This window comes from Canis lupus, chromosome 15, assembly GCF_003254725.2.
Source record: "Canis lupus dingo isolate Sandy chromosome 15, ASM325472v2, whole genome shotgun sequence".
In the NCBI taxonomy this organism is placed as follows: domain Eukaryota; kingdom Metazoa; phylum Chordata; class Mammalia; order Carnivora; family Canidae; genus Canis; species Canis lupus.
In genome coordinates, this window is record NC_064257.1 from 44,267,155 (window position 1) to 44,294,912 (window position 27,758).

Consider the following 27,758-nt stretch of genomic DNA (forward strand, 5'->3'; position numbering starts at 1 on the left):
GCGGGCCCCGTGCGGCGGAAGGGGCGGGGCGGGCTGCGCTTCCGCGGCCTCGGGCGGGTGAGTCCGGAGCCGGGGCTGGGCTGCCGCCTCGGGCTGCCGTAGGGGGCCCACCCCGGCGTCGGGGGCGCCCCCTGGAGGATTTGGGGCGGGGGAGGGAAAAGGAGAATATTACTAAGTTGGGTGCTCCTGGGAATGCGGGGTATGACGCCCACTGGCAGGCGCCGGCAAAAGGGGTTCCACAGAGAAGTTTCGTTGCTTTTTTTCCTTGAAAAGGAAACGTTCTGGACGCTGTGATTTAAGATCTACATCATTGTAGGCAGGTCTGTGAGCGTACCGTTCTGCCACAGTAAGGAGGCTTTTGGAAAGGGTGTTGGTCCCTCCGCTGCCAGAGCTGGCGGGTGGGTAGGCAGAGAATGGATCGGAGAAAGGCGGAGCAGCGTAGCTACTACCAAAGAATGAAATTAAAACTCCCCTTCTATGGAATAAAGTCCAGGGTGCACCCCGATGTTTCTAGCAGCGATGGCCACGATAGCCACACTGTGGAAGGAGCCTCGGTGTCCATCGAAAGATGATGGATAAAGAAGCTGTGGTCTATGTATACAATGGAATATTCCTCAGCCCTTAGAAATGGCAAATACCCACCATTTACATTGATGTGGATGGACCTGGAGGGTATTATGCTGAGTGAAGTAAGTCAGTCGGAGAAGGACAAACATTATATGGTCTCATTCATTTGGGGAATATAAATAATAGTGAAAGGGAATAGAAGGGAAGGGAGAAGAAATGTGTGGGAAATATCAGAAAGGGAGACAGAACATGAGAGGCTCCTAACTCTGGGAAACGAACTAGGGGTGGTGGAAGGGGAGGAGGGTGGGGGGTGGGGGTGACTGGGTGGCAGGCACTGGGGGGGCACTTGACGGGATGAGCACTGGGTGTTATTCTGCATGTTGGCAAATTGAACACCAATAAAAAATAAATTTAGTATTAAAAAAAAAATCCAGGGTGTAAAAGTAGGGCTCAAACTGAAAGTCACAAAGAGAATCTAGGCTTTGTCAGGTACTCTGGAGAGGCGAAGTCCTTTCCAGCAGTCGTGCCGTATTCAAATTTATATTTGTCTTTAGCAAATGAAAGAGCATCTAAGCAGCAAGGGCATACAATTTCTTATTATATTACCTTTCTTAAGAGCTGTGCCCTAATACGTATACTTTGGAAAACGAATAGATTGCTGTAGCTTTTCCAAGTTGGTAGAAAACCCAAGTTTCCAGGACGCCTGTGAAGATTCTTAATCATTTCGGGGTCATCTGCAAGGTCCAAAATACTCTTTTACTGGTAAACACTTAATACCGTTTTGTGTTCAAGGTAATAAGAATTTTTATAAAGGAACAACTCAGCTATTTTAAGGGCTGCTATTAGAGGCAAAAGAAACATGAAAGTTTAGATGATCACAAGAAATCTAAATCTCAACTTGAGATATTTGAAGATGTCTAAAGAAAACGTGTATTTAGCATGGAAAGGACTGGTGAGTACCTGAAACATTTGCCCCTCAGCTGACTATTACCATGTGGGCATGTGAGTCCCTCATAGGCAGATCACACATAGGGCTCCCCTGAGACCATTTTGGATTTGAACTTAAGTGATAGCAATGGGAGTGAATGAAAATGTTTAATGGTGATGAAATTTAGAAAAATAGAGATTTCTCCAACAGATTGAAACCTAAAAGTGGAAATTGGGAAATCTGAGTCTTAACTGGAAAAGTAATAAAAGGTAGAGTGGACAGAGAACCTTAGAATATTCCCTGATGAGTTCAGTATGTATTTGGTACTACTCTTATATAACAATGACCTATTTAAAGGTTGCTTGTTAAAAAAGTCATTCTACTCTACTAAAATTTCCTGAGATTATTTGAAAAGGACAGTGTAAAATCTTCTGTGGGGGATGGTGGGAAATGGGAAACAGATTATTGGCATCTGACAGTTTATCTTCAAATCAAAAATGATTAGCATTGAGAAATGGAAACACATGGTGTAACACTGTATTGCCTGTATGAACTGTGCTTTGCTGCAGACACTGACCTAATGTATTGATTTTGGAAATCCTGTATGCTTTTTCTTGCCAGAGTAGTTATTGAAATTGAGAATATTCATTGGATCAATGTCAAGACAAATATCCCAAGTTAGACTGGCTGCTGCTGAGCAAATTTTTAATGAAGGAAAACATCCATATATTGAAATAAGACTTTAAAAAGAAAGTCCTTAAAATAAATATATATTTACTGTAAAATCTAGAAAAATGTATGTTTTCAAACATTGAATAATCAGCATAATGGAGTTATTGATCCAAGCACAATTATAGTATACGTTAATTCATTCTATGACCAATAAACTATGCTGTGGGTACAAAGATAACCCATAGTGCAGGCGGGACGAACAACTCAAAACAATGTGACCAATATTAGAGTAGAGGGATGTGACCTATACATGATGACAAGAGATAGGAGTGACAATTGAAAGGGCATGGGAAGGGGGAGCATTGTTTCTAGTTTCAAGACCTTAGTTCTTGAAGGCTGAAGAAGAATCTGTGAGATGATTAAAGGAGAGAAGGGCATTCCAATCAGAAAGAACATCACGGACAATGGGCAAAGAGTATGTTTTTTCTGGGACCTGTGTGCAAATCAGAATAGTGACAGCAATGCGGTAAAAGTGAAGGAGGAAAATGAATTAAATTGGAAAGGTAGATAAGAGCACTCCTAAAGAGTATGTAATGTTTTTGTAATAACTGTCTTCACTGGATGGTAAACTTTATGATGTTAGGACCTATGTTGGATCCATACACCAATGTATAGCACAGCGCCTAGTGTGTCAGTAGGTTCTCAATAAATAGCTGCTGAATAAATGAATGGCTGAATTAAAGAAAAACTATTTTTTTTACAGATAAGGCAAAGGTATTTAAGCTAAATGTATTTTAAGCAGAGGATTAAAATAAATTTACATTTTATGATAAGTGGTAATATGGAAGGTGAATTAATAATGGTCATAGAGGTAGCTGGAGTAGATCAGGGTTTTTCAAACCTAATGTTGCGCCTGTGGTAGTTTGCAATCTGCATTTTAAAATACAGAATAGATGGGCAGCTTAGGTGGATCAGTGGTTTAGCGCCATCTTCACCCCAGGGTGTGATCCTGGAGACCTGGGATTGAGTGCCACGTCAGGCTCCCTGAAGGAGCCTGCTTCTCCCTCTGTGTCTCTGCCTCTCTCTCTCTCTCTCTCTCTGTGTCTCTCATGAATAAATAATAAATAATCTTTAAAAAATAAAAAATAATAAAAAATAAAATACAGAATAGAAATATAATATTAGAATGTATCACATATACTAACAATAAGAAATGTTTTGTGAAACTTTCTTTCACTTATGTTCCTATGTGTTGACTGATGTAAGCACATTTCTTCCTATGGCCATTGATCATAGCTTGAAAGCCTTTATTTATTTTTTTTTTTAATTTTTATTTATTTATGATAGTCACAGAGAGAGAGAGAGAGAGAGAGAGAGAGAGGCAGAGACACAGGCAGAGGGAGAAGCAGCACCGGGAGCCTGATGTGGGATTCGATCCTGGGTCTCCAGGATCGCGCCCTGGGCCAAAGGCAGGCGCCAAACCGCTGCGCCACCCAGGGATCCCTTGAAAGCCTTTAGAGTAGAGAAATATGGGAAGGAGGTGGAGAAGGAGGAAATGGATATAAAAGGTATCGGAGGGGCACCTGGTTGACTCAATGGGTTAAGCCTCTGACTTTTAATTTCAGCTCATGGCATAATCTCGGAGTGGTGAGATCAAGCCCCACTTCAGGCATTATGCTGGGTGTATAGCCTGCTTAAGATTCTCTCTGTCTGCCCTCCCCCCAGCCCACCCAACACTTGGTCTCTCTCTCTCTCTCTCTCTCTCATTCTCTGTCAAAAAAAAAAAAAAAAAGAAAGAAAAAAGAAAATTTAAAAAGAGATATTGGAGGAAAACAAATGTGAATCTTAAATGCTGCCGTCCATATCGAACCTTTTTCCCTGAGAGGGGTTCACTCACCTACTCGTTTTATTGTTTTTGCCTACTTCATATTTTTCATTGTATATTAATAAATTAACATCCTGGTTTATTAAGAATGGCAAGGCTTTGAGGGATCTTACTCAATGTTGTAAATGTGAAATTTCTCATGTATTTAGGTAGTACTGAGCTTAAAATTATAGGATGAGACCTCCATGATTCTCAGGAATCATGAAAATTCATTGAAACTGTTTGATTTGATTTTTGGCTAAGTTTTAAAATGTCTTTCCATAAGAAAGCAGGAAAAGGTGCTTAGTTACACAAGTAGATGGGAGGTCTTTCTCCCTACCTCGATGATTTTGCCACTCCAGTAGTCTAGTTTTTTCTGTCGGTGACATGTTATAAGAGTTGTTCATACAAGGATGAGTTACATGTTATGCCCTTGATTGTCAAAAGTGAATTATTCTCTGGAGTGAAAAACATTTTAAAACTGTAGAAATTTGGTTGTTCTGTCAACTAATACACTATTGGGATGTCCTGCTGGTAAGGTTTGCCCAGAAAATGTAAACCAATTTTTCATTTTGGCCTAAGCAAAGAAAAGAGAAACAAAATGAAGAAGACAGTTTGCCATAATCATTCCTTTTTTTTTTTTTTAAGATTTTATTTACTTATTCATGAGAGACAGAGAGGCAAAGAGAGAGGCAGAGAGTGAGGCAGAGACAGGAGAAGCAGGCTCCATGCAAGGAGCCCGATATGGGACTCAATCCTGGGACTCCGAGATCAGCCCTGAGCTGAAGGCAGAAGCTCAACCACTGAGCCACCCAGGCATCCCTCATTCCATATTTAAATGTTATTTGGTATTCCCTTGGTGCAATATTACACCACTTCTCTCATATACATCTGGATTTTTAAAATCTGTCATTTCTCCCAAATTCTGCCGCTCGTTGTGAGGCCTTGGTCAATCAGTGTAACTTGACTGAGCCTCACCTGTAAAAGAGAATCGTGTGTACTGTTGTGAGGCTCAGCTGAAGAAATGTATGCAAAAATATCTCACACATGATAAATGGTCAGTGAAAGGTAGCTGCTGCTTTGCCATTCCCATGGTCCAGAAGGTTTGGGGGCATCAAGAAAATCAGCCTCCATGGAGAGATTTGAAGGTGTAAAAACCTTGGATTATATACATCTGGATAGCTTTTTGGTTTTAGCAAATGATGTCATCCTTTTCCTGGCTCTTTTTTTTTTTTTAAGGCCTTTTAAGATTTGTATTGGCATCAAAGAGCAGACCACTTCACAATCCCAATTTGTGCTAAACCCTGCAATAAACCCTGTGCAACCCTGCTAAACCATGAGCTTGTCAGCACGGATTTTCTGAGAAAGACTTCGATTACATTGTTGTAAGAAATAACTCTTCTGTTAGAGCAACCTGCGTACTATTTATTAGACAATTTTTTCATCTCATTTAGAGACTACTGTTTGCTTGCATTATTATAAGTGGACATATTTTCATCTAGTAAATCTCGTTACTAGGTCTTGATTCCTTACAAACTTATCTTTCTGTTTTTCTGTTTTGGAACATTAGATGTCAACGGTGCTTTGATTGGGAACAGGAACCTTGAAAAAAATTTAACACATTACTATGCTGGATTCTGAGGAAACATAAAAAAATACTGTCTTTTCTTTAGGAGGATCAGCTGGGCTGAGGGATAAAATTAGTGGGGAGAGACCTGTAAGTGGATAAATTAGAAAACAAGATGAATAAAAGGCTGTGGAGCTTTGCAAATGGAACAGTTGATTGCCTGGGAAAGGTAGGGGTAGATGTGTCTTAGAAGACGTGATATTTGAACTGAGTAGGACTTTGTCAGGCAAAAAAGTGGAAGATAAGCATCCTAGACACCTAATTTTTGTTATAGCATAAAGACTTTTTTTAAAGCTGCCATGCTCAAAATGATTACTAGCCCATGTGTATCCCATTATTTCAGAGTACTGTTGAACTTCATATCTTAATGTGATGATTCTGATAGAATGTGCATAGAAGCATAGCTAAAACATGATTATCACTTTTTTCACCTTGTACATAATTCTTTTTACTAGGTTTTTAAAGTATATATGCTAATTTTATGTCTAATTTAGAAACTGACATAAATATATATTTAATGTAATGCTGATAGTCATAGTAACTGTTTAAATTAAGGACTCATCAAGTTTGATTCTCACATTATGAAGAAATCTCAATACAGAAGGAAGCAAGTTACAGGTTACAGATACAGAAGTAAAATTAAATCATGAGTAGTTATTAGATATTTCTTATTAAAAGTATACAAATTTTGTTTTTTAAAAAGATTTTTTTTACAATAGCAATTGTATTAGTTTTCTTTTGCTGCTATAACAAATAACCACAAACTTAGTGGCGTAAAATAACACAAATTTATCATCTTACAGTTCTGTAGGTCAGAAGTCTGACAAGGGTTTTACTGGGCTAAAACCAAGGCATTAGTAGCCCTTTGTTAAGACATGGACATCTTTGGGGGGAGGGATCATTATTTTGCCTATACAGAAAAATATGATTAGCTAAAAAAACAACATATAAGCACTATAATACCATTTAGCTACAGACGAAGTTAACATTTTGACATAGGGATATCTGTGCATGTGTGTGTAAAATTTTATGAAAAATGGTGTAACACCTCTTTATCTCTAGCCACTCTTCTGCTAATCTCATTTGGTCTTATAGATTTAATTAACACCTAAATATTAATGATTCTCAAATTTACACTTAAGCTCTGACCTCTTTCTTACACTAGTAATGCAATTTCCCACTTAGGATCCCACTTGGCAGTTTGGTAGGCATCAGTCTTCCCCAGCTCATGACAGGGCAACTCCATCTTTGCTGTGGCTCAGGGTAAAACCTGTGCTAAATCCTTTCTCTTCCATCCCACATCTCATTTATTAGCAGATCCTTTAGAATTCATCCAGAATCTGATTTAACACCAGCCCCACCTGATCCATGTCCTCATCAGTTCTCATGTGCAGTATTGCAGTCATCTCTTAGCTGGTCTTCCCATTTCTGTTCTTGCATCCCCATCAGATCTTTTTATAACAGAAGTCAGATCAGGTTCTTCTTTGTCCTCTTGCTTCCCTTCTTGTTCAAAGTCAAAGTTCTTCCAGTCATATCTGTGGCTATATATCTAACCCCCTCTTTGGCTTTCTCTCTTATGCTTTCCCCCTTGCTTATTCACGTCTAGCCACACTGGCCTCCTTATTTATATGTCTGTTGTCTCTCTTCCCTTACTATGTTAGCTTCAGGAGGGTAAGAACTTTGTTCTGTTTTGATCTTTGTTGTATCCCCAGTGCTAGACTATTGCATGACACATGGTAAATGCTCAAATATTCATTGAATGAATGCTTTATAATCTTGTTTCTTTCTCCCTCTCTCTCTCAGCATATTACTTTGCTGTTTTTTGATCATAACTATGTTGGGTAACGAGATAGTCATGGTAAGATTTGTTAATTAAAGGGCATATTTTAAATAGTTAAAAAAATTTTTTTCTTAGACCACATAGATAGCATCTCTCCCTAAGGGAGGGTAGGTCTAGGTTTGGTAGTAAGAATGTTCTGTATCTTGGTCAGCATTTCCTCTTCTGTGTTCTTTGGCTCTTCTAATGCCACCACACTGCACACTTTTTTTTAAGTTTATTTATTTTGGGGGGGGGGAAGGAGCTGAGGGAGACAATCTCAATTAGACTCCCCACTGAGCTTGATTTCATGACCCATGAGATCATGACCTGAGCCAAAACCAAGAGTCAGATGCTTAGCCGACTGAGCCACCCAGGTGCCCCTCACTACACACTTAAAAAAAAAAAAATGTTTTTTACTTGCTTTGGGAAGGGCAGGATTAGTAATATCTCTTTACCTTTTAGCTAGAGGACTTTTCTTTGATCCTAAAATAATTTGTTAAGAAAAAAATGCCATAGTCAGTCCTGGCCCTCCCATTGTCTATGACATTAGTCACCTAACTCACTCTTGCTTTCCCTCCCTTATTAAATGAGAATAAATCATCATAATAATAAATGTCAGCATAGAATTGTCTGGGAGAATAAAGTGAGATGAAGTGCTGAGATTATGTCATTTAGAGTAATATAATAAGACAGTTCGCCTTAGAAGGTGTAGTAGATTGAATGGTGGTCTTCAAAAAGATATACCCATGTCCTAATCCTTGGAACTTGTGAATATGACTTATATTTGGAAAAAGAGGTTTTACAGATGATATTTAAGTTAAGGATCTTTCTTTCTTTCTTTCTTTCTTTCTTTCTTTCTTTCTTTCTTTCTTTCTTTCTTCTTTCTTTCTTTTTCCTTCCTTTCTCTCTTTTCTTTCTCTCTTTTCTTTCTTTCTTTCTTTCTTTCTTTTTCTTTTTCTTTTTCTTTTTCTTTTTCTTTTCTTTTTCTTTTTCTTTCGAGTGTGTGCAACCAGGGGTGTGCAGAGGGAGAGGGAGAATCTCAAGCAGGTTTCATGTCCAGACAGAGCCTGTCTTGGGGCTCAGTCTCACGACTCTGAGATCATGACCTGAGCCAAAATCAAGAGTCAATGCTTAACTGATTGAGCCACCCAGGTGCCCCTAAGTTAAGGATCTTGAGATGAAATCATCCTGGATTATCTGTGTGGATCCAATTCAGTGACAAATCTCCACACAGAGGAGAGACACAGAGGATAGAAGACCATATGAAAGCCAGAGGCAGAGATTGCAGTTGTGCGGCTGTGAGTCACGGAACACCAGGAGCCTCCAGGAGCTAGGAGGGACAGGAAGAGTCTTCCCCTAGAGCTTTCATAGAGAGTGCAGGCCTGCTAGCATTTTGATTGCTGACTTCCAGCTTCCAGAACAGTGAGAGAATAAATTTCTGTTGTTTTAAACCACCCAGTTTGTGGTAATTTGTTACAGCAGCCTTAGGAACCTAATATAAAAGGTCCTAGTAAAATGACTGGACCATAGTAAAATATCATTGTCACCACCAACACTAACACTGTCATGATTATTATTCCTTTTTTTTTTTTTTTATTCATGATAGAGAGAGAGAGAGGCAGAGACACAGGCAGAGGGAGAAGCAGGCTCCATGCTGGGAGCCCGACGTGGGACTCGATCCCGGGTCTCCAGGATCACGCCCTGGGCCAAAGGCAGGCGCTGAACCACTGAGCCACCCAGGGATCCCCATGATTATTTTTCTTAAACCTAGTATGGGACCTGAAAAGCAGTATATGCTCAGAAAATAGTGAGTGGTTGAGTAAAAATAACAGTTCTTCCTTATGAGCTTCCAGTCTGTAGGAATGGCAGTGGTATTGTTGAGAAGTGTGCTTAAAGAGAGTTTCCAAGATAGAGCCCCTCTTAACTCTCTTCTTTTAGATGTCTTTTTGTATGTTTGCATGAAGGATGTTTTTAAATTTTTTTAGGACTGGTTTTACTAGGTTTTCCATAAACTGTCCTTTTAGAATAAGATTAATTTCGTAAAAATAGAAGTCCTAATGCCCCTTTGCCCCCCCCCCATGGAAAAATAATGAGCAGTTGTAGTTCTAACAATAGAAAACTTAAAATGTCTTCTTTTTCCTATTAGAATTTATTTAGTAAAATTAATTTCATGCTGATTGGCCTTGAAATACAATTTAGAGATGTACTTTGGAGCAATATGGTAATTTATTTCATTCTGCTATAAGGTAGTTGAAAAATCAAAATTTTCAAATAATTGTAAACCCAAATTTGGTAGGCCATATGTATCATTTGTATGTAAATTCTAGTTTGCCACTGGAAGCTAGGTCTATTACCTAATTTGTACTAATGTCTTATAAATTGGTATAATAATAATAAAAGCTAATGTTTATTGAGGTCCTACTCTATGCTAGGCACTGTTCCAGGCTTTTTACTTGAGGTTTTGTGCATGAATTAACTGAATTCATTTTCATAGCCATCCTCTTCTCTTTACCTGTTTTGTTAACTCAAGAGGATGCTGAAGCACAAGGTGGTCATATCGTGGTAGCTTAAGTTGGCAGAGACTCACAGTGGCCAAGGCTCATAACCTCTGCACTTTCCTGACTTTCCATGTACTGTCAGCTTCACTGTGGAATATGGTTTGAAATGGAGAGTATCAGTAAGTCTATGTAAAGCTTCCTCATCTAATTCCATAGTGGTTCAGACTTCAGTGTGCTTTTTTACCTACAGAGATTGTGATGCCTGGACCTGGGAATATGCATTTTTCGTACGCACCAGGCAGTTTGAGCCAAACTTAGAAATACACTGATATAGTTCCCATTCAAACCTCACAGTTCTTTTCACATGAAGGCCCGGGGGTGGGGTGGGGGTGGTAATGGTGTGCTTATGTTAGGCCATTATTTGCATATATCTGTGTTCTAGGGTGAGCCCATTGAATACATACATTTATCTAAACTTATGCCGCAAGTGTCTACACTACTATTCACTTTTTTTATTGTTTTTTTGTAGAAAAAGAATAAAAGGCTAGCATCGGAGGATTTTTTTTTTACCTTTAGAATGCAAAATAGGATGTATTTGACCTGAGGAAATTGTTAAGTCTGTAGACAGAAGAAAATAAGCATGACATAAAATTTCCACCCTAACAGGATTTTTTTAATATTATTTTTTGTTTAGAAGAAAATTTTAATGTACCTTGTATTTCACCGTAGAGCAATAATCCATCATTTGGGCTCCTCTGAATATTAACTGTCGGTGGTGGTTGGGGGGTAGAGATCTTCTCTTAGATTTGGTAAGAAATTTTCACCCATATGTACTGCCCAGAAGCTTGATTATGTGTGTTTAGAATATAGGGAAAACACTAAGCTTGCAGTTTTACTAACTTCAGTATCTTAATTGTATATTGAATTGGCAAAAACTACGTTTTTCTTTCTTCTAGGGAGTCACAAATCACATTGAGCCAAAAAACATCCAGTGTTTCTGCGGTTACAAACAAAATGAATATTCCCATGCTACTGCAGCATTCTCACCAGCGTTTCCTAAAAGGCCTTTTAAGAACACCTTTCCGTCGTTACCACTTCATCTTTCACTCAAGTACTCATCTCGGATCAGGACTCCCTTGTGCTGGGCCATTTAATTCTCTCAGACTCCATTGTACAGAATGGATACTGCTGTCAAATGGTTTAAAGAGAAAATTATGTGTACAAACAACCTTAAAGGAACACACGGAAGAACTTTCTGATAAAGAACAAAGATTTGTGGATAAACTTTATACCGGTTTAATCCAAGGGCACAGGGCCTGCTTAGCAGAGGCCATAACTCTTATAGAATCAACCCACAAGAGGAAAAAAGAGTTAGCTCAGGTGCTTCTTCAGAAAGTATTAGTCTACCACAGAGAGCGAGAACAAATAAATAAAGGAAAACCACTAGCATTTCGAGTGGGTCAGTCTTCTTTTTTTTATTTTCCTTTCGGTCCGTTCAGTAACTATTTTTCTAAATTTTCTGCTTTAAAATAAGTCTAAACATTTTGTAATCTAATGGAAATTCTTTTTTTCTTTCCAGAATTTTGGGCTGGATTTTAAATGCTCCCCACCCCCTTTTCCCCAAATATTAGTCTTTTTATGTTGAGGGGAAAATATCATGGTCATTTGAACCAAGGCTCTATATTTTAAGAGAATAATATAAGACTCCTATTTTGGCAAGAATCTGTGGCTCCCAGAATAGAATATGCATATGAGTAACTGTTAACTGGTTTACTGCTTTCTCTTGGTAGTCCTTCTGCTTGATGGTCTGAAGTGAATGCCTTTTTTTTTGTATTTATATCAAGTATAATTATCCTTACCACATTTCAAAATTCTTTTTTTTTTTTTTTAATTTTTATTTATTTATGATAGTCACACAGAGAGAGAGAGAGGTAGAGACATAGGCAGAGGGAGAAGCAGGCTCCATGCACCGGGAGCCCGATGTGGGATTCGATCCCGGGTCTCCAGGATCACGCCCTGGGCAAAAGCAGGCGCCAAACCGCTGCGCCACCCAGGGATCCCCCACATTTCAAAATTCTACTTCTTAGGTGTTTTATTAGTCTCCCTACAGCAAGTCTCACTTCTTTCAGGTACTTTTTGTTAAAGTTTCTTGGAGTTGCTTGACTCTAAGCCCAGCCATCTCAATACCAAAATGTGTTTTAAAGGAGAGACCATATTCATTTGCTGTCTAAAAATATGAGATGTTCACTTGATTTCTTGAACAATTGATGAGGTTCCATGATTGCAAATAAGCTTGTTATATATTTTTTAATTGTGCATTTTTAAACAATTTAGATATGTTTGGGTGGAATGAGAGCTTTTCATGATGGCAAAGTAGGTGATTCCAACCAACCTTCCCACTGAAAAGAACTTGAAATGGTAGACAAAGTGCAGAAATTTTGTGAGGATTGAGTAAATACACTTAAAAATTGACTGTCATTATATTAGACATATATCTTAGTTTATTGAAGATATGGGATTAAAACCTTCTAATTTTAGGGTAACAGGGTATAAATCATTAAAGATCATTTCAAAAAGAGTTCACCAACATATCTGGTACTAGTCTGTATTGTTCATACATCCTATTCTTCTGTCCTGAAGGAACTCTCATTTCGAGAGTACTGTGTTGACTGTTGTTAATCTTTATGTATTGTGTAGACAGACAAAATAGCAGACTCCCAAAGAGAAATTCCAGTTATGACAAAGTGTTTACTTATTACATTTAAAGGATATTTGAAGAGAAAACATCCCAGAAATATACAGAGTTAACCAGCAACTCAACAGTAACTAACTAGTAACTCACAAATTTTCATTGCTATTCTGGTTCTTTCATTTTGGTCTTATGAGGCCAGATAAACCTGTCTTTATTGTAGCTATTTTATCACCATCATAGATACAAGTAACAAATGTTTGTTCCTCACCCATAAAGATGTTTAAGAAAGAGACCTGCCCTGAAAATTACAGAAAGGAGCCAAGCATACCTATGACATACACATACTTTGGAATATAATTACAATTAAATGCTTAAATTCTGTATATATAATGCTGTATATTTAATCTAAACGTGGCAAATATCAGCTCATCTAATTCTTACAGCATCCTGAAGAGATACGTACTATTGTACTATCGTATGCGTTTTATTGCAGAGTGTAGTCAGGTACAGAGTGGTTAAGTAACTTCACCAGGATTACATAGCGCATAAGAGGCAGTGCTAGAACCAAAACTGGCCACCTGGCTCCAGGGTGTGGTGCTCTTAGCTGCCATGCTCTGTGAACTCTCCAAGCAGAAAAATTTTCTGCCTTTCTTAAGACTAATTTTTTCAGGATTCAGCTTATATCCTATATTTTGAGTATGGGTAAGATGAAGAAAAATTATCTTTCATAAATAGAAAATTATTTTTGCAATCACTGGGAATTTCTAGAGTAGTGAGTTGTTTTTCTGATGGGGAGATAAAGTGTACAGCAATGGGGTAGGTGGAATAATCACTGATCATGATGAAATGTGGGAATTCAGCACATTAACAACATAGGCAATGAAGTCTGTCCAAAAAGATCTATGTTATTGTAAAAAGGCAAATCATATTTTTACAAAGTGAATTTGAAGAACATATGGAACTCAGAATTGTTTTCTTCCTATATTCCTATTACTCAGGAACTTCGATAAATGGTTTTTCGTTTAGGAAATGTTAAAATACTTTAATGATGGCTTCAATACATTATGAGAAATAGAAAGTAATCTAATATTTGAATAGAACTTATCATAGTGCTGATCTCATTCCTTTCATTAAATTAGGTTTCTCTCTAACATAGGATTGTCTGGGCCCCCTGGTGCTGGAAAATCAACCTTTATAGAGTATTTTGGAAAAATGCTTACTGAGAGAGGCCACAAATTATCTGTACTAGCTGTGGACCCTTCTTCTTGTACTAGTGGTGGTAAGTATTGCTGATTCTTTTTAAATTGCAGAGCAGGGGCTCATCGGGCTCCCTGTTACATAATTTAATGGGAATTTGCACAGTCCCGTGACTTCTAACCTCCAGCTGAGTTTGGTCTCACTGAAAGGAGAGAGTTTTAGGGGGCGAGGCAGAGATTGGGGCCTTGGGCTCCTTAGTTTGTGGGTAGTCCAGGAGGAAGCTGGGGACTTCTTAGAGAACTAGGAAAAGGGGGCCAGAAGTTAAAAATCAAAAGCCAATTTCAACTCTGTGTCTATTCAGCTGACACTAGGCCCCTCTTCCCTTCGTTGTTTTTTTTCCTGGCTGTATCAGCCCCTACATAGTTCAGAAAATGGGTCCATGTCCTCAATCACTTTTTTCTTATATTGTCGTAACATCTCTTAAGCTTAAAAGAGTATCTTACTGCCTTTTATAACTTGTCACCTGTTCACATTACATGTTCAGTGAAACAAAGCTCTTAGAGGGACCATGTAATACACCACTCTTCTCCCTCCAGCACTTACCTTGGTGTGTCCCTTCTAGGGCTCAGCAACTATGTAACTGGTTTGAGGGGACACAGTCACTCAAAGTTTAAATTGCAGCTCATCAGAGAGAAAATGAATGAACTTAGTTTCCTCAAAGGATCATTTCAGGAAAATATCAAGCATACTATATGAATATTCAGGAAACTTGCTTCCCTTACCCCTCTCACATTGCAGTTCCTCATTTAACAAGTATTTGAATGTCTACTATGGACAAGGCACTGTACCAAGAAGGCACTGTCTTGTGTGATGGTGACTGAGACACAGTCCTCTTGGCCTTCTAAAGGTTTATATCTAATGAGGGATTCAGACATGTAAACACAGGCCACTACAACATAATGTGTGTTGTGAGGGGAAAATACAGGGCATTTAGTGGAAGTGTTTGCTTTACATACTATGGGTTTATTGCTAAAAAAAAAAATAGAGATGATATGATCATATTTCAAGGGCTTTAGGTCAGTAGAGAGGCAGACAACAATTTCTGTTACCACCTATTGAGAACTTTAACTGAGAATATGCACAATTTTTGATTCACTATAATAAAAATGTTAACCATAAAATAAAATTTTATTTTATGTAGAAACACTCTAAGTTTCTACATTTCTATTATTGCTCCAGTACCATATATTTGAAATACAGCATGATGCTAAAGTTGAGAAGTATTACTTTTTTGGCCTGGAATCAGTCCTTGTTGTGCTTTGGATTCACAGACCCTTTGCAGGAGCTTTGAAACCACCCCGGCAGTCTACAACAGACAGTTTTGTACTCATTGGCCGAGACCATTAGAGGAGAGAGTAATTTCATAATGTTTAGTTCTGTATATTAGGATCTATCAGATAATAATTTCAAGTACAGCTTTGGCAGATTGTTGACTTACACAAAGATGATTTCATGTAGGAAATGACTTTAGAAAAAAGTTTTGTGTGGAATAAATAAGGTAGTTGAGATATGTGGTAGATGTATGCTCTCTAGAATTAGAACCTATAAGAACTCTAAACTGGAACCATGAGGGGAGAGATCATATCTATCTGTGAGGGACTTCTCAATGTTTAGCATCAACTTTATGTGGAAAACTTAGCTCTTAGGCAGAGTGGAAAATTAAAATCCAAGTTAGAATAGCACTATACCTTCAAATGTTGTTATATGGCTAAAGGAAAGTAAAAGTTTGAGGTAATTTCAATAGTTCCAGGTCTTTTAGTCTTCTAGAATTTGCAAGGAGTGATATTTGCCAAAATACTGAACTAAGCCCTGGAACATCACTAGTTTTATTCCATAGGAGGCATTATATTCAGTGCCTACTGTGAACAAGCACTCATTACACAATCTGTAAGGCATGATTCCATGGGCAGGGAGCTTATATTAAAGCAAAATTTCTCAGCCTTGGCACAAATGGCATTCTTGTTTGGGGCAGCTTCCTGACACTGAAGGATGTTTAGCCTTGCCCTCTACCCACCAGATACCAGTAGCATCCTACCTCCAGTTACGACAAGTAAAAATCTCGCTAGTCATTGCCAGGTTTCCTCTGGGGGCAAACTCATCCCCTGTTGAAAACCATAAAGATAACAATGTTAAGATGACAGTAAAGAAACCATCTTGGCTGAATGGAAGATTGGTTTGGGGACTGTGGAAGCTGAAATTGGACAGGTAAGGTAGGGCTGCATCCTGAGGGCCTTTCGTGGTAGGCTAAAGAATCCAGACTGGAACCTCTAGTCAGTGGAAAACCATTACAAATTTTGAGGGGCTTGAAATGTTATAAATGATTACTTTGGCATCACATACTCAGTGTTGCACCAAAGCTCAATAATATGAAATAATTTTGAGGTTTTGGGAAGAATGTCATAAAGCACTTAACCTGGGAATTGGCTGACAATTGGCCCTTATAGGTGTTCCATGATTATAAAATGTAACTCTCTGTTTTAGGATCACTCTTAGGTGATAAAACCCGAATGACTGAGTTATCAAGAGATATGAATGCATACATCAGGCCATCTCCTACTAGAGGTACTTTAGGAGGTGTGACAAGGACCACAAATGAAGCTATTCTATTGTGTGAAGGAGGGGGATATGACATCATTCTTATTGAAACCGTAGGTGAGTGTGATTTTCTATTTCATAACAATTAAATACTATTATAACAAATGCTATATAAAGATAAGTGGTAACTAACAACATTGTGTTCACTCACCATATATTTACTAAAGGTAGCTTGGATTCTATAGGAGATATAAAAATACAGGCTATAATCCTGACCTTAAAAGAACAGCCATGTATCTGGAGAACTGTTATACAGAGTGGTATGTTGTAAGTGCCAGAGGAGTACTGTAACCATTGGAAACAATACTTAATTCCTGTTTTGTTTAAGTACATTTCACATGTCTACAATATTTGCTGAGAAAATTTATGTAGTTGGGTATCTCTTTAATTCAGGGCCATGTTTTATTTCATCTTTATATCCCTAGTACATAGTTATACACAATGAAAATACTGAAATGGAAACCCCAAGAAATCTACCTGCTTATGGAAAGACAGTCTCCTGTTACTGAGTGATAAATGTTTGTGACACAACCTGACTCAGGTTTGAGGGATCAGGGAAGACTTCCAGGAGGAGGTGACAGTTGAACTTAGTGTTGAAGGAGGAATTGGAGTTAAATAGAGAAAGTGGAGGAGACGGCCCCTTTACAGAACCATGGTTTGCTCAGGATACTTGGTGTGTAGAGTATGGAGGTGCATAGAGGGTAAAGAGAGGTGGGGCTGGAGACCAGAAATGTACAGGCAAGTAGTCCCAAGCAGGCCCGGTGGTTCTACCGTACCCTCAGTGTCTCTGGCTTCTGTCCCTGCTCCCCATTCTTAGCACTTAGTTTCCATCCTCAGGATTGCTCTTGGGGCTCTGACAGTCACATCTGCATTGCAGGCAGGAGGAGGAGGGGGGAAGAGGGAGACTCAGAGGGAGGGGACCAGGGCCTGCAGAGGAGGTGTATACCTCCCATCTAGTGACTTCTGTTTTCACTCATTAATCATCTTTAGATGAACTGGGGTCTGGTGATGTGGGCTTTCACCTGGTGTGTAGGTGCTCCTCACAACGCCGGGGTTAGGAAATGGGGAAGAATAAATATGGGCTGGACAACTAGAAGTCTCTGCCAACCCAACAAAGGACAGAATTTTGAGAGGAGTTTCAGTGTAGCAGGTGATGTGGAAATCAGATTTAAGTGGATTGAAATTAATGTGAAGTAATGAACATACATTGATTTTTTTTTTCCTGGATACTTCGCTATAAAGAGAAAGTGAGAAATATGGTGATAATTGGAGGAGGTTGTGAGTTTTGTCCTGCTTTTTTCTTGTCTTGTTTAGTTTTCGGATGGAAAAGACATGAGCACAGTTCCTATGAGGTGCTGAAGAGACAAGAACTGGGGGACTGAGGAGAGGTCAAAGACAAAGCAGAGCAAGTGCCCAGAGGAAGTGGGAGGGAAGGAGAGGCTAATCCTCAGAGACCTGAGAGGTGCCAGGGAGCAGAGCTGGTATTGGAACCTGCTTGTCTGTGGAGGGGCAGAGGGAGAAGCTGAGGGAGCCCTCACCTTTATTTCACTGGCAAGTGGGTGCCATGATCCTCCTTGTGGGGGAGGTCATGGCACTGTGACAAGCGTCTGGAAAGCAGCTGACTGAAGGCGCTCATGGGCATTGCTTTGACCAGGCGGTGCAGGGTGGGTGGCAGATGGTAGATGCCATGGCCCTGTGGTGGTGCCTCTTTGCCATTTCTCCAGCATACTTACAGAGGAGAGAACACAGGGAGTTGGACTGACCCCTGGGTGGGTGGGGGTCTGCAGGGTTCCTAAGACGATGACAAGACCAGAAAGCTGAATGTCTTGACAGGCATGGTCTAGGTTAAGTGAGGGAGAGAGGAGAGAAGGTCACAGGGCTTCTCATAGGGAAGGCAGTGCATTTAATAAATTCTTCAGAGGTGGGGTGTTTAAAGTGGGATCTGCTTGAGTGTGTGACCATGAGTACGAGTGAATGAAATGATGGTCAAGGTAGTTGAGAAAGTCTAATCACTATGAATATTTTAGTATATAGTTGTGATTTACAATTTCAGGTGTGGGCCAGTCGGAGTTTGCTGTTGCTGATATGGTTGACATGTTTGTTTTACTGCTGCCACCAGCGGGAGGAGATGAATTGCAGGTGATTATGTTGACTTTTTCTCCTTCCAAAACACAAAGTATACATCTCTGAAAGTACAAATTTCCAGTGTTGTGTTTCTGTAAAATAAGTTGCTGTTAATGTAGGAAAAGAAATAGCATATTTCATATTGGCTAAAATAGCTAAGTCAAAGGCAGATTCTCTATGTTTCTTCCCAACTTAAAGAATTTATGACCTAGGGGATCCCTGGGTGGCTCAGCGGTTTAGCGCCTGCCTTTGGCCCAGGGCGCGGTCCTGGAGTCCCGGGATCGAGTCCCGTGTCGGGCTCCCGGCATGGAGCCTGCTTCTCCCTCCAGCTATGTCTCTGCCTCTTTCTCTCTCTATGTCTATCATAAATAAATAAAATAAATCTTTAAAAAAAAAGAATTTATGACCTTGAGCTAATCATACAGCTTAGATTTTTCTACTGCAGCTGGGAGTGAATGGAGTACATGGAGAGCTCCAACCAAAAGAGACCACTGCAGTATAGGTGTTTGTAGTACAGAGATTGGGGCATTTTTAGCTATAGGGTCATTTTTCCTCAAATAAAAATTGAAAAAAAATTTTAAACGTGAAGGAAAACTTCAAAGACTTTGTTTATGGAAATGCAGATGTTAGCGATGGGTGTCTTTTCTTTCTAAGCACTTGATGCTGGATGGTTTTGCATTCTGCAGGGTAGCTCCCCACCCCCGCCCCCGCCCCCCAGACGGAATCCATCACGAGACAATTGGAATTGTCTCCTGCCACTCATTCAGGTTGTGTCTTGATGGTATATTTACTGGAATCGTGAATGTATTTTAACATGTTAGTCTCTAAATATGGAAGAGAGAGTATAGATGACTTCCATAATCCCAACAACTGGTACTTTTTAGTAACTTAGTAATCGTGATTCCTGGTACCCAAGGCTTGGCCAGTTGCCGAGGAAAAGTTAGCTAATGAAGTGTGTGACTCTCGAAATCTTAGCATTGACTGGTGTCCCATTTTTTGCTATAATTAAATGAAGTATTTCTGACACATGACTGTCTTTTTCACTTCAGGGTATCAAAAGAGGTATAATTGAGATGGCAGACCTGGTGGCTATAACTAAATCTGATGGAGACTTGATTGTGCCGGCTCGAAGGATCCAAGCAGAGTACGTGAGTGCACTGAAGTTACTCCGCAAACGTTCAGAAGTCTGGAGACCAAAGGTCAGTTTGCATTCCGTTCCGCATTTCTCAGCCTGAGTGGACTGTGCACAAGGTTAGGAGAGGATGTGAGGCCCAGGCTAGATATATAATCCATCTTTGTTTGCTTGGATGTGAGGTTACAACTTTAAAAATTATGACAAAACCAGCACAGGTAGTCATGATTTTAAATATAATCCTTCAACCGCTAGGTGTCAAAAACTAGATGCAAGGAGATAGATTAGGTTACTTAATGCTTGACTTGAGCCATTAGGAAGTGATAGCAAATCCATTCTGAAAGGAACCATTCTTAAGATTATGGAGCACTTAGTGATTTGATTATCTATATTAGAGTTTGAGTAGGAGAGAAGAAGCTTTTGATGTGATAGCTTCCCTTCCCATTATGCTTGCTGGGTGCTATCTTCAGTAAGAAAAAAAAAGAAAAGTTCTGTAATAAATGGTATGATAACACTGATGTGGGCAGCTTTCTGTGCAGGAGGACACAGTAATTAGAGAGTAAGCTGTAGTCACTAGCATGAGAACAGCAATGACCTCTCTTATTGTCCGCTCCCCACAGTCATGTTGTCTACACTGGGTATGGGGCCATCTTGCCTGTGAGTCTGTGCCGGTGCAGGTGTGGGGTGCTTGGCTCTTAGCACTTGCTGAATCAGGGAACTCTGACACAGGGAATGGGGCTATTTTCCCAACTTTGTTTCATTTTCTAGCACTCAGACCTACCCAGCATTGCCCTCATCATCCTCGTGATCCTCCCACAATTCATCTACACTTCCTCTGAAGACCAGCTGAGCAATCCTAAGTCAAATTAACCCTTGGGCTAAAAATTTTGCTCTGAAATCAGTATCTTGTTTCTGCACATATTAGTAATCATAGTAAGTGACCTCAGTCTATTTCTGGGTATATTTTACTTGACACAGTGATAAAATGTCTCAGTTTTCACTTACCTATTTTCATACACCGTAAGACTCAATTGGCAGATACCAGAGTCCCTATGAAGATGTTTCCTACCGTTTTAAGTAAAACAGTTTTGGTTTCTTAACTTTTCAATAGGTAATTCGTATCTCTGCCAGAAGTGGAGAGGGGATCACTGAAATGTGGGATAAAATGAAAGAGTTCTGGGACCTCATGCTTGCCAGTGGAGAGCTGATGGCCAAACGACAGAGGCAGCAGAAAGTGTGGATGTGGAATCTCATTCAGGAAAGTGTGTTAGAACATTTCAGGACCCATCCCACCGTCCGGGAACAGATTCCTCTTCTGGAACAAAAGGTGCTCAGTGGGGCCCTGTCCCCAGGACTAGCAGCAGACATGTTGTTGAAAACTTTTAAAAGCAGAGACTAATGGAGTTTATCCTATACAATGACTTTATCTATCATTTCATAAAGTATTTTAATATTAACAGTCACTTGAATGCTTATGTTTTTGGTAATTCTTTTGTGGTGCCCTTGGCCTCGTTTGTGAACCATGCTTAAAAAGTTGAAGAACATTGGATATGGCTGGCAAAGTTCAGGCCGTCGGCAGTATTTATAAGGGGCCTCTTGTATGTTACTGATTTCCACTTCTTTCTCTTCTTATACCCATGGTAGCTGGTAGGATAGTTCCTTCTCATCAGTCACTAGCTGAGAAAGCTGAAGAGAATGGGGAAAGCTCATGTACCTTCAGATGTTTTCTTTGATTCAGTATTCTCTTGAGTATCCAGAGAAAATGTAAGCAAGACTGACCACATTTCTGAATTCTTACTTCAGGCCAGAATCATACATAATGGGTTTCTAAGAGGTGAAAGTCATGACTGATACTTAGTGTACCAGACTATTCTAGGAATTTCTGAAATGGGCATGTACATGAGTAACAAAACAAATGGGATGTGTAGTGATGTGAACACAATTTTAAAGTCTACTTGTCTAGACTTGTGCACCACCCCCACCCCCATAATAGGTAGCAGAGCCTGAAGGGAATTAGGGGAAATCAGCTTCAAATAATGAGGCCCATTAATCCCTAAGAGTTGGAGTAAACCCTCAAAAGACCCAAGTGAGGTCCCAGTGATTCAAGAGTTATTCAGTTTGAAATGATCAAAGTCTTTTGCTTCTCTTCCTTCTTGGTCATTGGACTTCACAGTAGCATCTTAAAAATCTATCTTACTCCTGATAAGGAGGAACAAGTTTTGTGTTCCAGAGGAAGCATGGCACAGTAATAAGGGGTTGGGTTCTGGGGTTGGACTGTGTGGGTTTAAACTTTAAACCTAAATCAGTTGTTTATTAGCTGTTTAAGTTTAGACAAATAACCTACCTCTAAGTTTTAGTTTCTTCCCTGCTAAAAGGGAATTGACATGTTAACTTTATAGGTTTGATGAGGATAAATGAGATAACTCAGGAGAATCATTTTGCTACTGTGATGGTACATGGGGAGTATCCAGAGACTGCTTGCTATTATTATTATTTTAGTTATAAATACTTGAAGCTGTACAAATCTTATATATAAGTTGAATTTTCTCTCGTGGTCTTACAATTACCATCATGCTCTTGTGATGTTTTATAATTCTCTTTAAAGTTCCTGCTATAGTTAATCTTTAAATATATTTTATACTGTTTGATGGTAGGTATAAGTATGTACATCTGAATAAAATTACTTCTAACCATAAAATTTCTCCATTGCACAAATTTCTTCCCAGAAATTCCAAACCTATACTATTCTGAATCCTTTAGAATATTTTACATAGTATGTCAGTTTTCACTGTTACCTTCTTATCTGGAATTAAATTACTTGAGTATTGGGGATGCCTGGGTGGCTCACTGATTGAGCATCTGCCTTTGGCTCAGGCCATGATCCCAAGGTCCTTAGATCAGGTCCTGCATCAGCCTCCCTGCACTCTGCCTATGTCTCTGCTTCTCTTGTCTCTCATGAATAAATAAATAAATAAAATATTTTTAAAGTATTGAGTATTATTTTAGCAAACATTCCATAATTTTTTAAAAGGATTTCTGTTAGTGGCATACTGTTAGTGGCATCTTATATGAGGGCCAGGAGAAACCAAAAGATTATCCAGTCAATTCACCTAGTTTTAGAAAGGATAATCATTAAACTGGATGAAAACCTGTTTTTAGAATCTTCCAGAGAAAGAATTTCATAATTTCTCTTAGTAAACTATTACAAGGAATGACAAACCTATCATTTGTGGCACAGTGTAGGTGGCGGTGGAGCATATGCACCTTGCATTATGAAGAAGGTGGCAAAAGGGTGGCTTTTGTTAGCCATCAACTTAGCTATGCATTTCTTCTCAAGTTTGAATTACTTTTAAATGTCACAAATATAGTCATAAAAAGCATTGGAACCCCCTCCCCTTTGTCCTGTTTATGTGGTTATTGGACCACTGGTTATAATATAGAAACCAATTTCTAAGATATCGTTTACTTTTATTTCTGTTATTTGCTATCCTGGAAGCTGTATAATATACGAAAATGTTTGTGGCCTTTAAAAAGGGAAATTCCATGCTCCCTTTTGTTACACTTGAAAATGCCATCCTGCCCTGCCATCTGTGATTCTATCTTGTGAACCCCTTTGCCTGGTCAAAAGCATAGGTTCTGACTTGTATTTATGAGGTCAGATTTCAGCTGTCACTAACTAGCCATATGATTTGGGGCAGGTTTTTGCTCTTTTATATGCACCACTTTTCTTATATTTACAATTAGGGTAAGAATAGCTACTCTGCAGCATTGTTGAAATAATGAAATGAGAGGTTGTATGGAAAATGTCAACACTCAATAATTGGTAGGTGATGGGAATATTATACATGGATACTCGTGACAGCTCGTTGTTCTATAAAACAGACTAGCATCATTTAAATTGAGTTTGGCCAAACTACTTAATCTCCCTGTGTCCCAGTTTCCTCGTTATGAAATGGGGTTGACAGTGGCATCCACCCAGAGCTATTGAAAGGACTCTTAGTTAATATACACGCAGTACCTGGACATAGCGCTAAATAAATATTTAAAGAGTAAAATATTTAACTTCTTAAGGTGTTTTAAGGATTAAATGAGTTAGTCTCCCCTTATCCTAAAAGAATAATTCTTTTCTGAAAAAAACCTCCTGGGTTGATTTTGCCTTTGTCAAAAGCATAATTACCATTAATTTCTGTAGGTAGGTAAAAGGTGCTGAGCTCCAAAATTGATAGACATTTTGCTAAAACAGTACCAAATTTCATTAACTTGACTACAATTATTTGTACAGTTATAGCTGCAGTTAACAATACCTATCACAATACAACCTAGCAAAGAAGCCTCTCTTTATAATCACTCTATAATATGGCTATTTACTTCTTTCCTGAGCACACGTAGCTTCCCAGTATACACAGAAGACAAAAGCTAATGAACAACAGGCATAGGATACTCCGTGTTTATGCGGTTTAACCTTTTTTTAATACAGAAAAAAAGGAGCAAGAGGAAAAATCAAAGAAAACAATTGTTAACATTCTGCTCACCCAGTAGATTGCCGTCATAGAAGTCATGACACTACCGCTAAAAATTAATAAACCTACAAGGACTTTGAGAAGTGAAGCAACTTCTATGATTTATATGTTTGTGCAGATGGTGGAGCTCAGCTGCTCCGAAGCCTGGAAGGTCATGTGGGACTATGCTCAATAAATGCAACACAAATGCATCCTAAGCCAGACTTTAGGTACCTCCTCGGGAAGTTGAGCTCTCATCCTCTAAGGGGTATATCTAGGGCACCGCTGGCACCGCTGTAACTCACATAGAATTTTGGAAGGATGGCTGGGACCAGTACTTGCTAAATGTTAACACTGTTAGGTAAAACTAGGCAATTTACTTAGCCACCTCAACTTCTTGATGAGAGTGAGGGAGGGCACATGAAAGTCCATGAACTGTTTTATTCACAGCAAAGCTAAATGCTTAATCTCAAATAGTGTTGCTTTTAACCAACACAGAGGATATCATGTGACCTCATCCTCAAAGCTCTGTCATACCTGCCTGGCCAATCGTAAGGTATGGTTAGAAGTCCACAGATAGCTTACGATGACAATAAAGCCATTTATCGGGCTCCTTCTTAAATGCCAAATCTTGTTACACAGAGAACCCAACTATTTCAAGGATGAACACTCTTTTCTTGTGACTAAACTCACATTAGGTTTGACACTCAAATTTTGCCGACTTGGGATTCCATCATATCATGCAGGATCTCAGTCCCCCAGGAAGTCTTCTTCTCACATGTTTCTGGAAGTCTCAGGGGCTCCTCGCTGATTTACAAATAGGCTCATACTCTTGGCTGCAGCATGCTCCTCCCAGGCTTCTGTTGGGCCTCCACTATTTTAGTTGCTGCCGTTCCTGTAGGATAATGCTGCCTTGCTTTGATGTACCCAAACTGTGAAACTCTTAAGTTCCCAAAATAGTTCTGTGTTCCCAGAGAACAGGATGCTTTCCTGTCTCCTCATAGGGGCTGGTCCCCTGGGTTGGGGTAGGGACCAATTACCACACATTTCTCCTTGTACCTAGCTCTCCTGTCTCCTCTGCCAGGACTTAAGCACACAATCTCTGCAGAAAACTTCCCCCTCACAAGTCCCCTTTTCATAAACATCATAAACGGTTTCAGGGGAACTTCCCTTCTCTCCATAGATCCAATTCTGAAAATCTTAGGGAAGCACTCAGGCTGACCTGCCTGAAAGGTCATAAGTTCATCTCCGTGGCGAGTGGTGTGGGTACTATGATTGCCTGGAAACACCTGGATGGCAGGAAGACTCCAAAATAACTGGATTGCTAATCACAGAATAAAGTAGGATGCCAGGCAGACCAAAAACATGTTTACTACAGATGCTTTTTTTCTTTTCTTACAGATTTTATTTATTTATTTGAGAGAAGGAGTGTGTGTGTGAGCAGGGAGAGGGGCAAAGAGAAAGGGAGAATCTCAAGCAGACTCTGCATGGAGTGCAGAGCCCAATGCAGGGCTCGATTCTATGCCCCCAAAATCATGACCTGAGCCAAAACCCAGCATCAGAAGCTTAACTGACTGAGCCACCCGGGCACCCCTACTTCAGATGTTTTCATCTGTTTTGTCTATTTTGGACTAAGATGAGATATAAATAAATGTTATTAATGCATTATATTAAGAGATGTAATCTTTGTGAAAATGATTTTTAACCTAATTGTCAGTAATATATCACCAGAACACACAAGTGACGTTCATGTAGTCAGCTGCCACTTACATTCACACTTAGGTGGCTCTGCTACTCTTATTTGTTGCAAGTACCTTTCCCTAATCCAGTTTTACAAGTAGAATATTTCCCCACCCCCACCACTAGGTTATTTTACCTTCCTTAGAGTGAAGATGCATCTGAAAACAAGAAAGGATCTGTACCCTGGAAAGGGATGGTTTTAAAAAGTGTGGTATCTTTTAAGTATTATTTCCCTTTTATGTCAAACTGATTAATAGGATTTTAGCATAAGTATCCCTTCATACAGTTGGAAAAGCTGCAACTCATGGCAGGCAATAAATTCCTTCTTGTGAAAAAATAAAAAATAAAAATAAAAAAAATAAATTCCTTCTTGTGTATCTCCATACCTGTGGACCCCTTTTGATTATACGGCTGACCCACACAAAACAACTCAGGAGAAGATAGATTCATTTTGAATATGGTGATCTCATGAAAATCCAAAGACAGGAATCAAAGTTCAGTCTTCAGGAAAAGAGGCAACGACAAGGACTTACATTTCAAACTCTGATATGTAAAGGACTTGGAAGTCTTCACTCCTCTCTTCCTTACAACTTAGCAAAAACTGGCCAAACTAAAAATTAATTATTTTTCTTGGACCTATAGAGAAGCCACCACCCAGAAATCTGGAGATACAGGTACGGCGAGAGAGTCACAGCCAGACTCTACTTATCTGGAGCAGAGACTGTTAGAGCCATAAACTGGTAGGAATGCTTTAGCAGTTACTCTGAAGAACTGCTGAAGTCTGAGTGTGACCCAATGGGAGCTTGAGAAACTCCTGGGGCTGTGGTCTTGTGGGAGCCCACACACTTTCATGGACTTTACCTGTAGGAACTGTGCTGTCACAGTGAAGACCCAAGAAAAATCCCCTTGTGGCTCTGGAAAGAAGGGAAGAGTAATAGTGTGCAGGACACCCAGGATCTTCTCTGTAAGGTCTCGTCTCCAGAAGAGACTTTGCTGGGGTCTTATCCCAACTAGGATAAGGACATTCCTCCCACCCCCCAGGGTTTGTTTTTGGTTTGTTTTGTTTCGTTTCTCCTCACCTAATGTGGGAAAGGGAACATGGTCAACAGTGGTCAGGTCTTCAAGGGAATAGATTGGAAATCCTGTAGCCAGTGAATGGAGTGCGGAGTGCGGGGAGGGGAAGCTATACTACAGGAGAAAGCCTGTAAAGGTCATAGCCCAAGGACACAGGAGACTGATACTTAAATCAGTAAGTATCAGACTGATATTTAAATATTTAAAAGAAGACTGATGTTTAATCATAAGATTATAGAACACCCCCCACCCCACATTATTGTCATGCCAACAGGGCTTTGGTGTAATGACAGTGAATCACAGTTGAAAGAGTTCTACAATGCAGACTCTGAGGAGGAGTACCTAGGGAAGCCCAAAGTCAGGAGGGGAGGCAAAAACAACACCAGAGACAGCTGTGGCCTCTGGGTCGTCCAGCTGCAGCATGCACGAAGTACACACCAACCTTAGCCAGATTAGCCTGCTTACCTCAGTTCCTGTTATTCAAGACATCGTGTCTGGATTTCAGCAATTACAAGACATGCCAAAATGCAAGAAAAAAACAGTTTGTAGAGACCAAGCAGTCAGAATCAGACTCAGATATGCACACGTTTTTTGTTTTTTTGTGTGTTTTTTTTTGTTTGTTTCTTTCATCCTTTTCTCTTGCATTTCAGTTTGGAAAGCCTATTTTTAG

At 39.5% G+C, this 27,758-nt stretch overlaps 1 protein-coding gene and 1 long non-coding RNA gene across 9 annotated transcripts in view; one reads left to right on the forward strand and one right to left on the reverse strand.

The window, feature by feature from the left end:
• MMAA (metabolism of cobalamin associated A) lies at positions 1–22,473 on the forward strand. Of its 7 annotated transcripts, XR_007402290.1 has the most exons (9): positions 64–320; positions 1,360–1,519; positions 10,932–11,434; positions 13,824–13,946; positions 16,406–16,576; positions 18,573–18,658; positions 19,693–19,842; positions 20,544–20,708; positions 20,887–21,027. XR_007402290.1 is itself a non-coding variant. In XM_025438843.3 (8 exons), the coding sequence occupies exons 3-8, from the start codon at positions 10,990–10,992 to the stop codon at positions 21,172–21,174; spliced, it is 1,263 nt and encodes a 420-aa protein (XP_025294628.1). In that variant the 5' UTR covers positions 64–320; positions 1,360–1,519; positions 10,932–10,989; the 3' UTR covers positions 21,175–22,473. The 7 variants fall into 7 exon arrangements, 6 of the variants coding, with proteins under 6 accessions (XP_025294626.1, XP_025294629.1, XP_025294628.1 ...); XM_025438843.3 differs by lacking the exon at positions 20,544–20,708 and having other exon boundaries at positions 20,887–22,473; XM_025438841.3 differs by lacking the exons at positions 64–320; positions 1,360–1,519; positions 20,544–20,708 and adding an exon at positions 1–57 and having other exon boundaries at positions 20,887–22,473.
• Positions 18,599–27,758, reverse strand: part of LOC112654373 (uncharacterized) — a 15,667-nt gene continuing 6,507 nt past the window's right edge. For both annotated transcript variants that reach the window (XR_003132960.3, XR_004805441.2), the window contains 2 exons: positions 19,726–19,883; positions 18,599–18,735 (listed from right to left, as the gene is read on the reverse strand). This is a non-coding gene — a long non-coding RNA (uncharacterized LOC112654373). The remainder of the gene's footprint in view (positions 18,736–19,725; positions 19,884–27,758) is intronic.

Coding starts and splice junctions, on each gene's coding strand:
- MMAA (XM_025438841.3), top strand. CDS start 10,990: ATGAATATTCCCATGCTACTGCAGCATTCTCACCAGCGTTTCCTAAAA. Junction 11,435..13,823: donor ACCACTAGCATTTCGAGTGG/GTCAGTCTTCTT, acceptor TCTCTAACATAG/GATTGTCTGGGCCCCCTGGT. Junction 13,947..16,405: donor TTCTTCTTGTACTAGTGGTG/GTAAGTATTGCT, acceptor TCTCTGTTTTAG/GATCACTCTTAGGTGATAAA.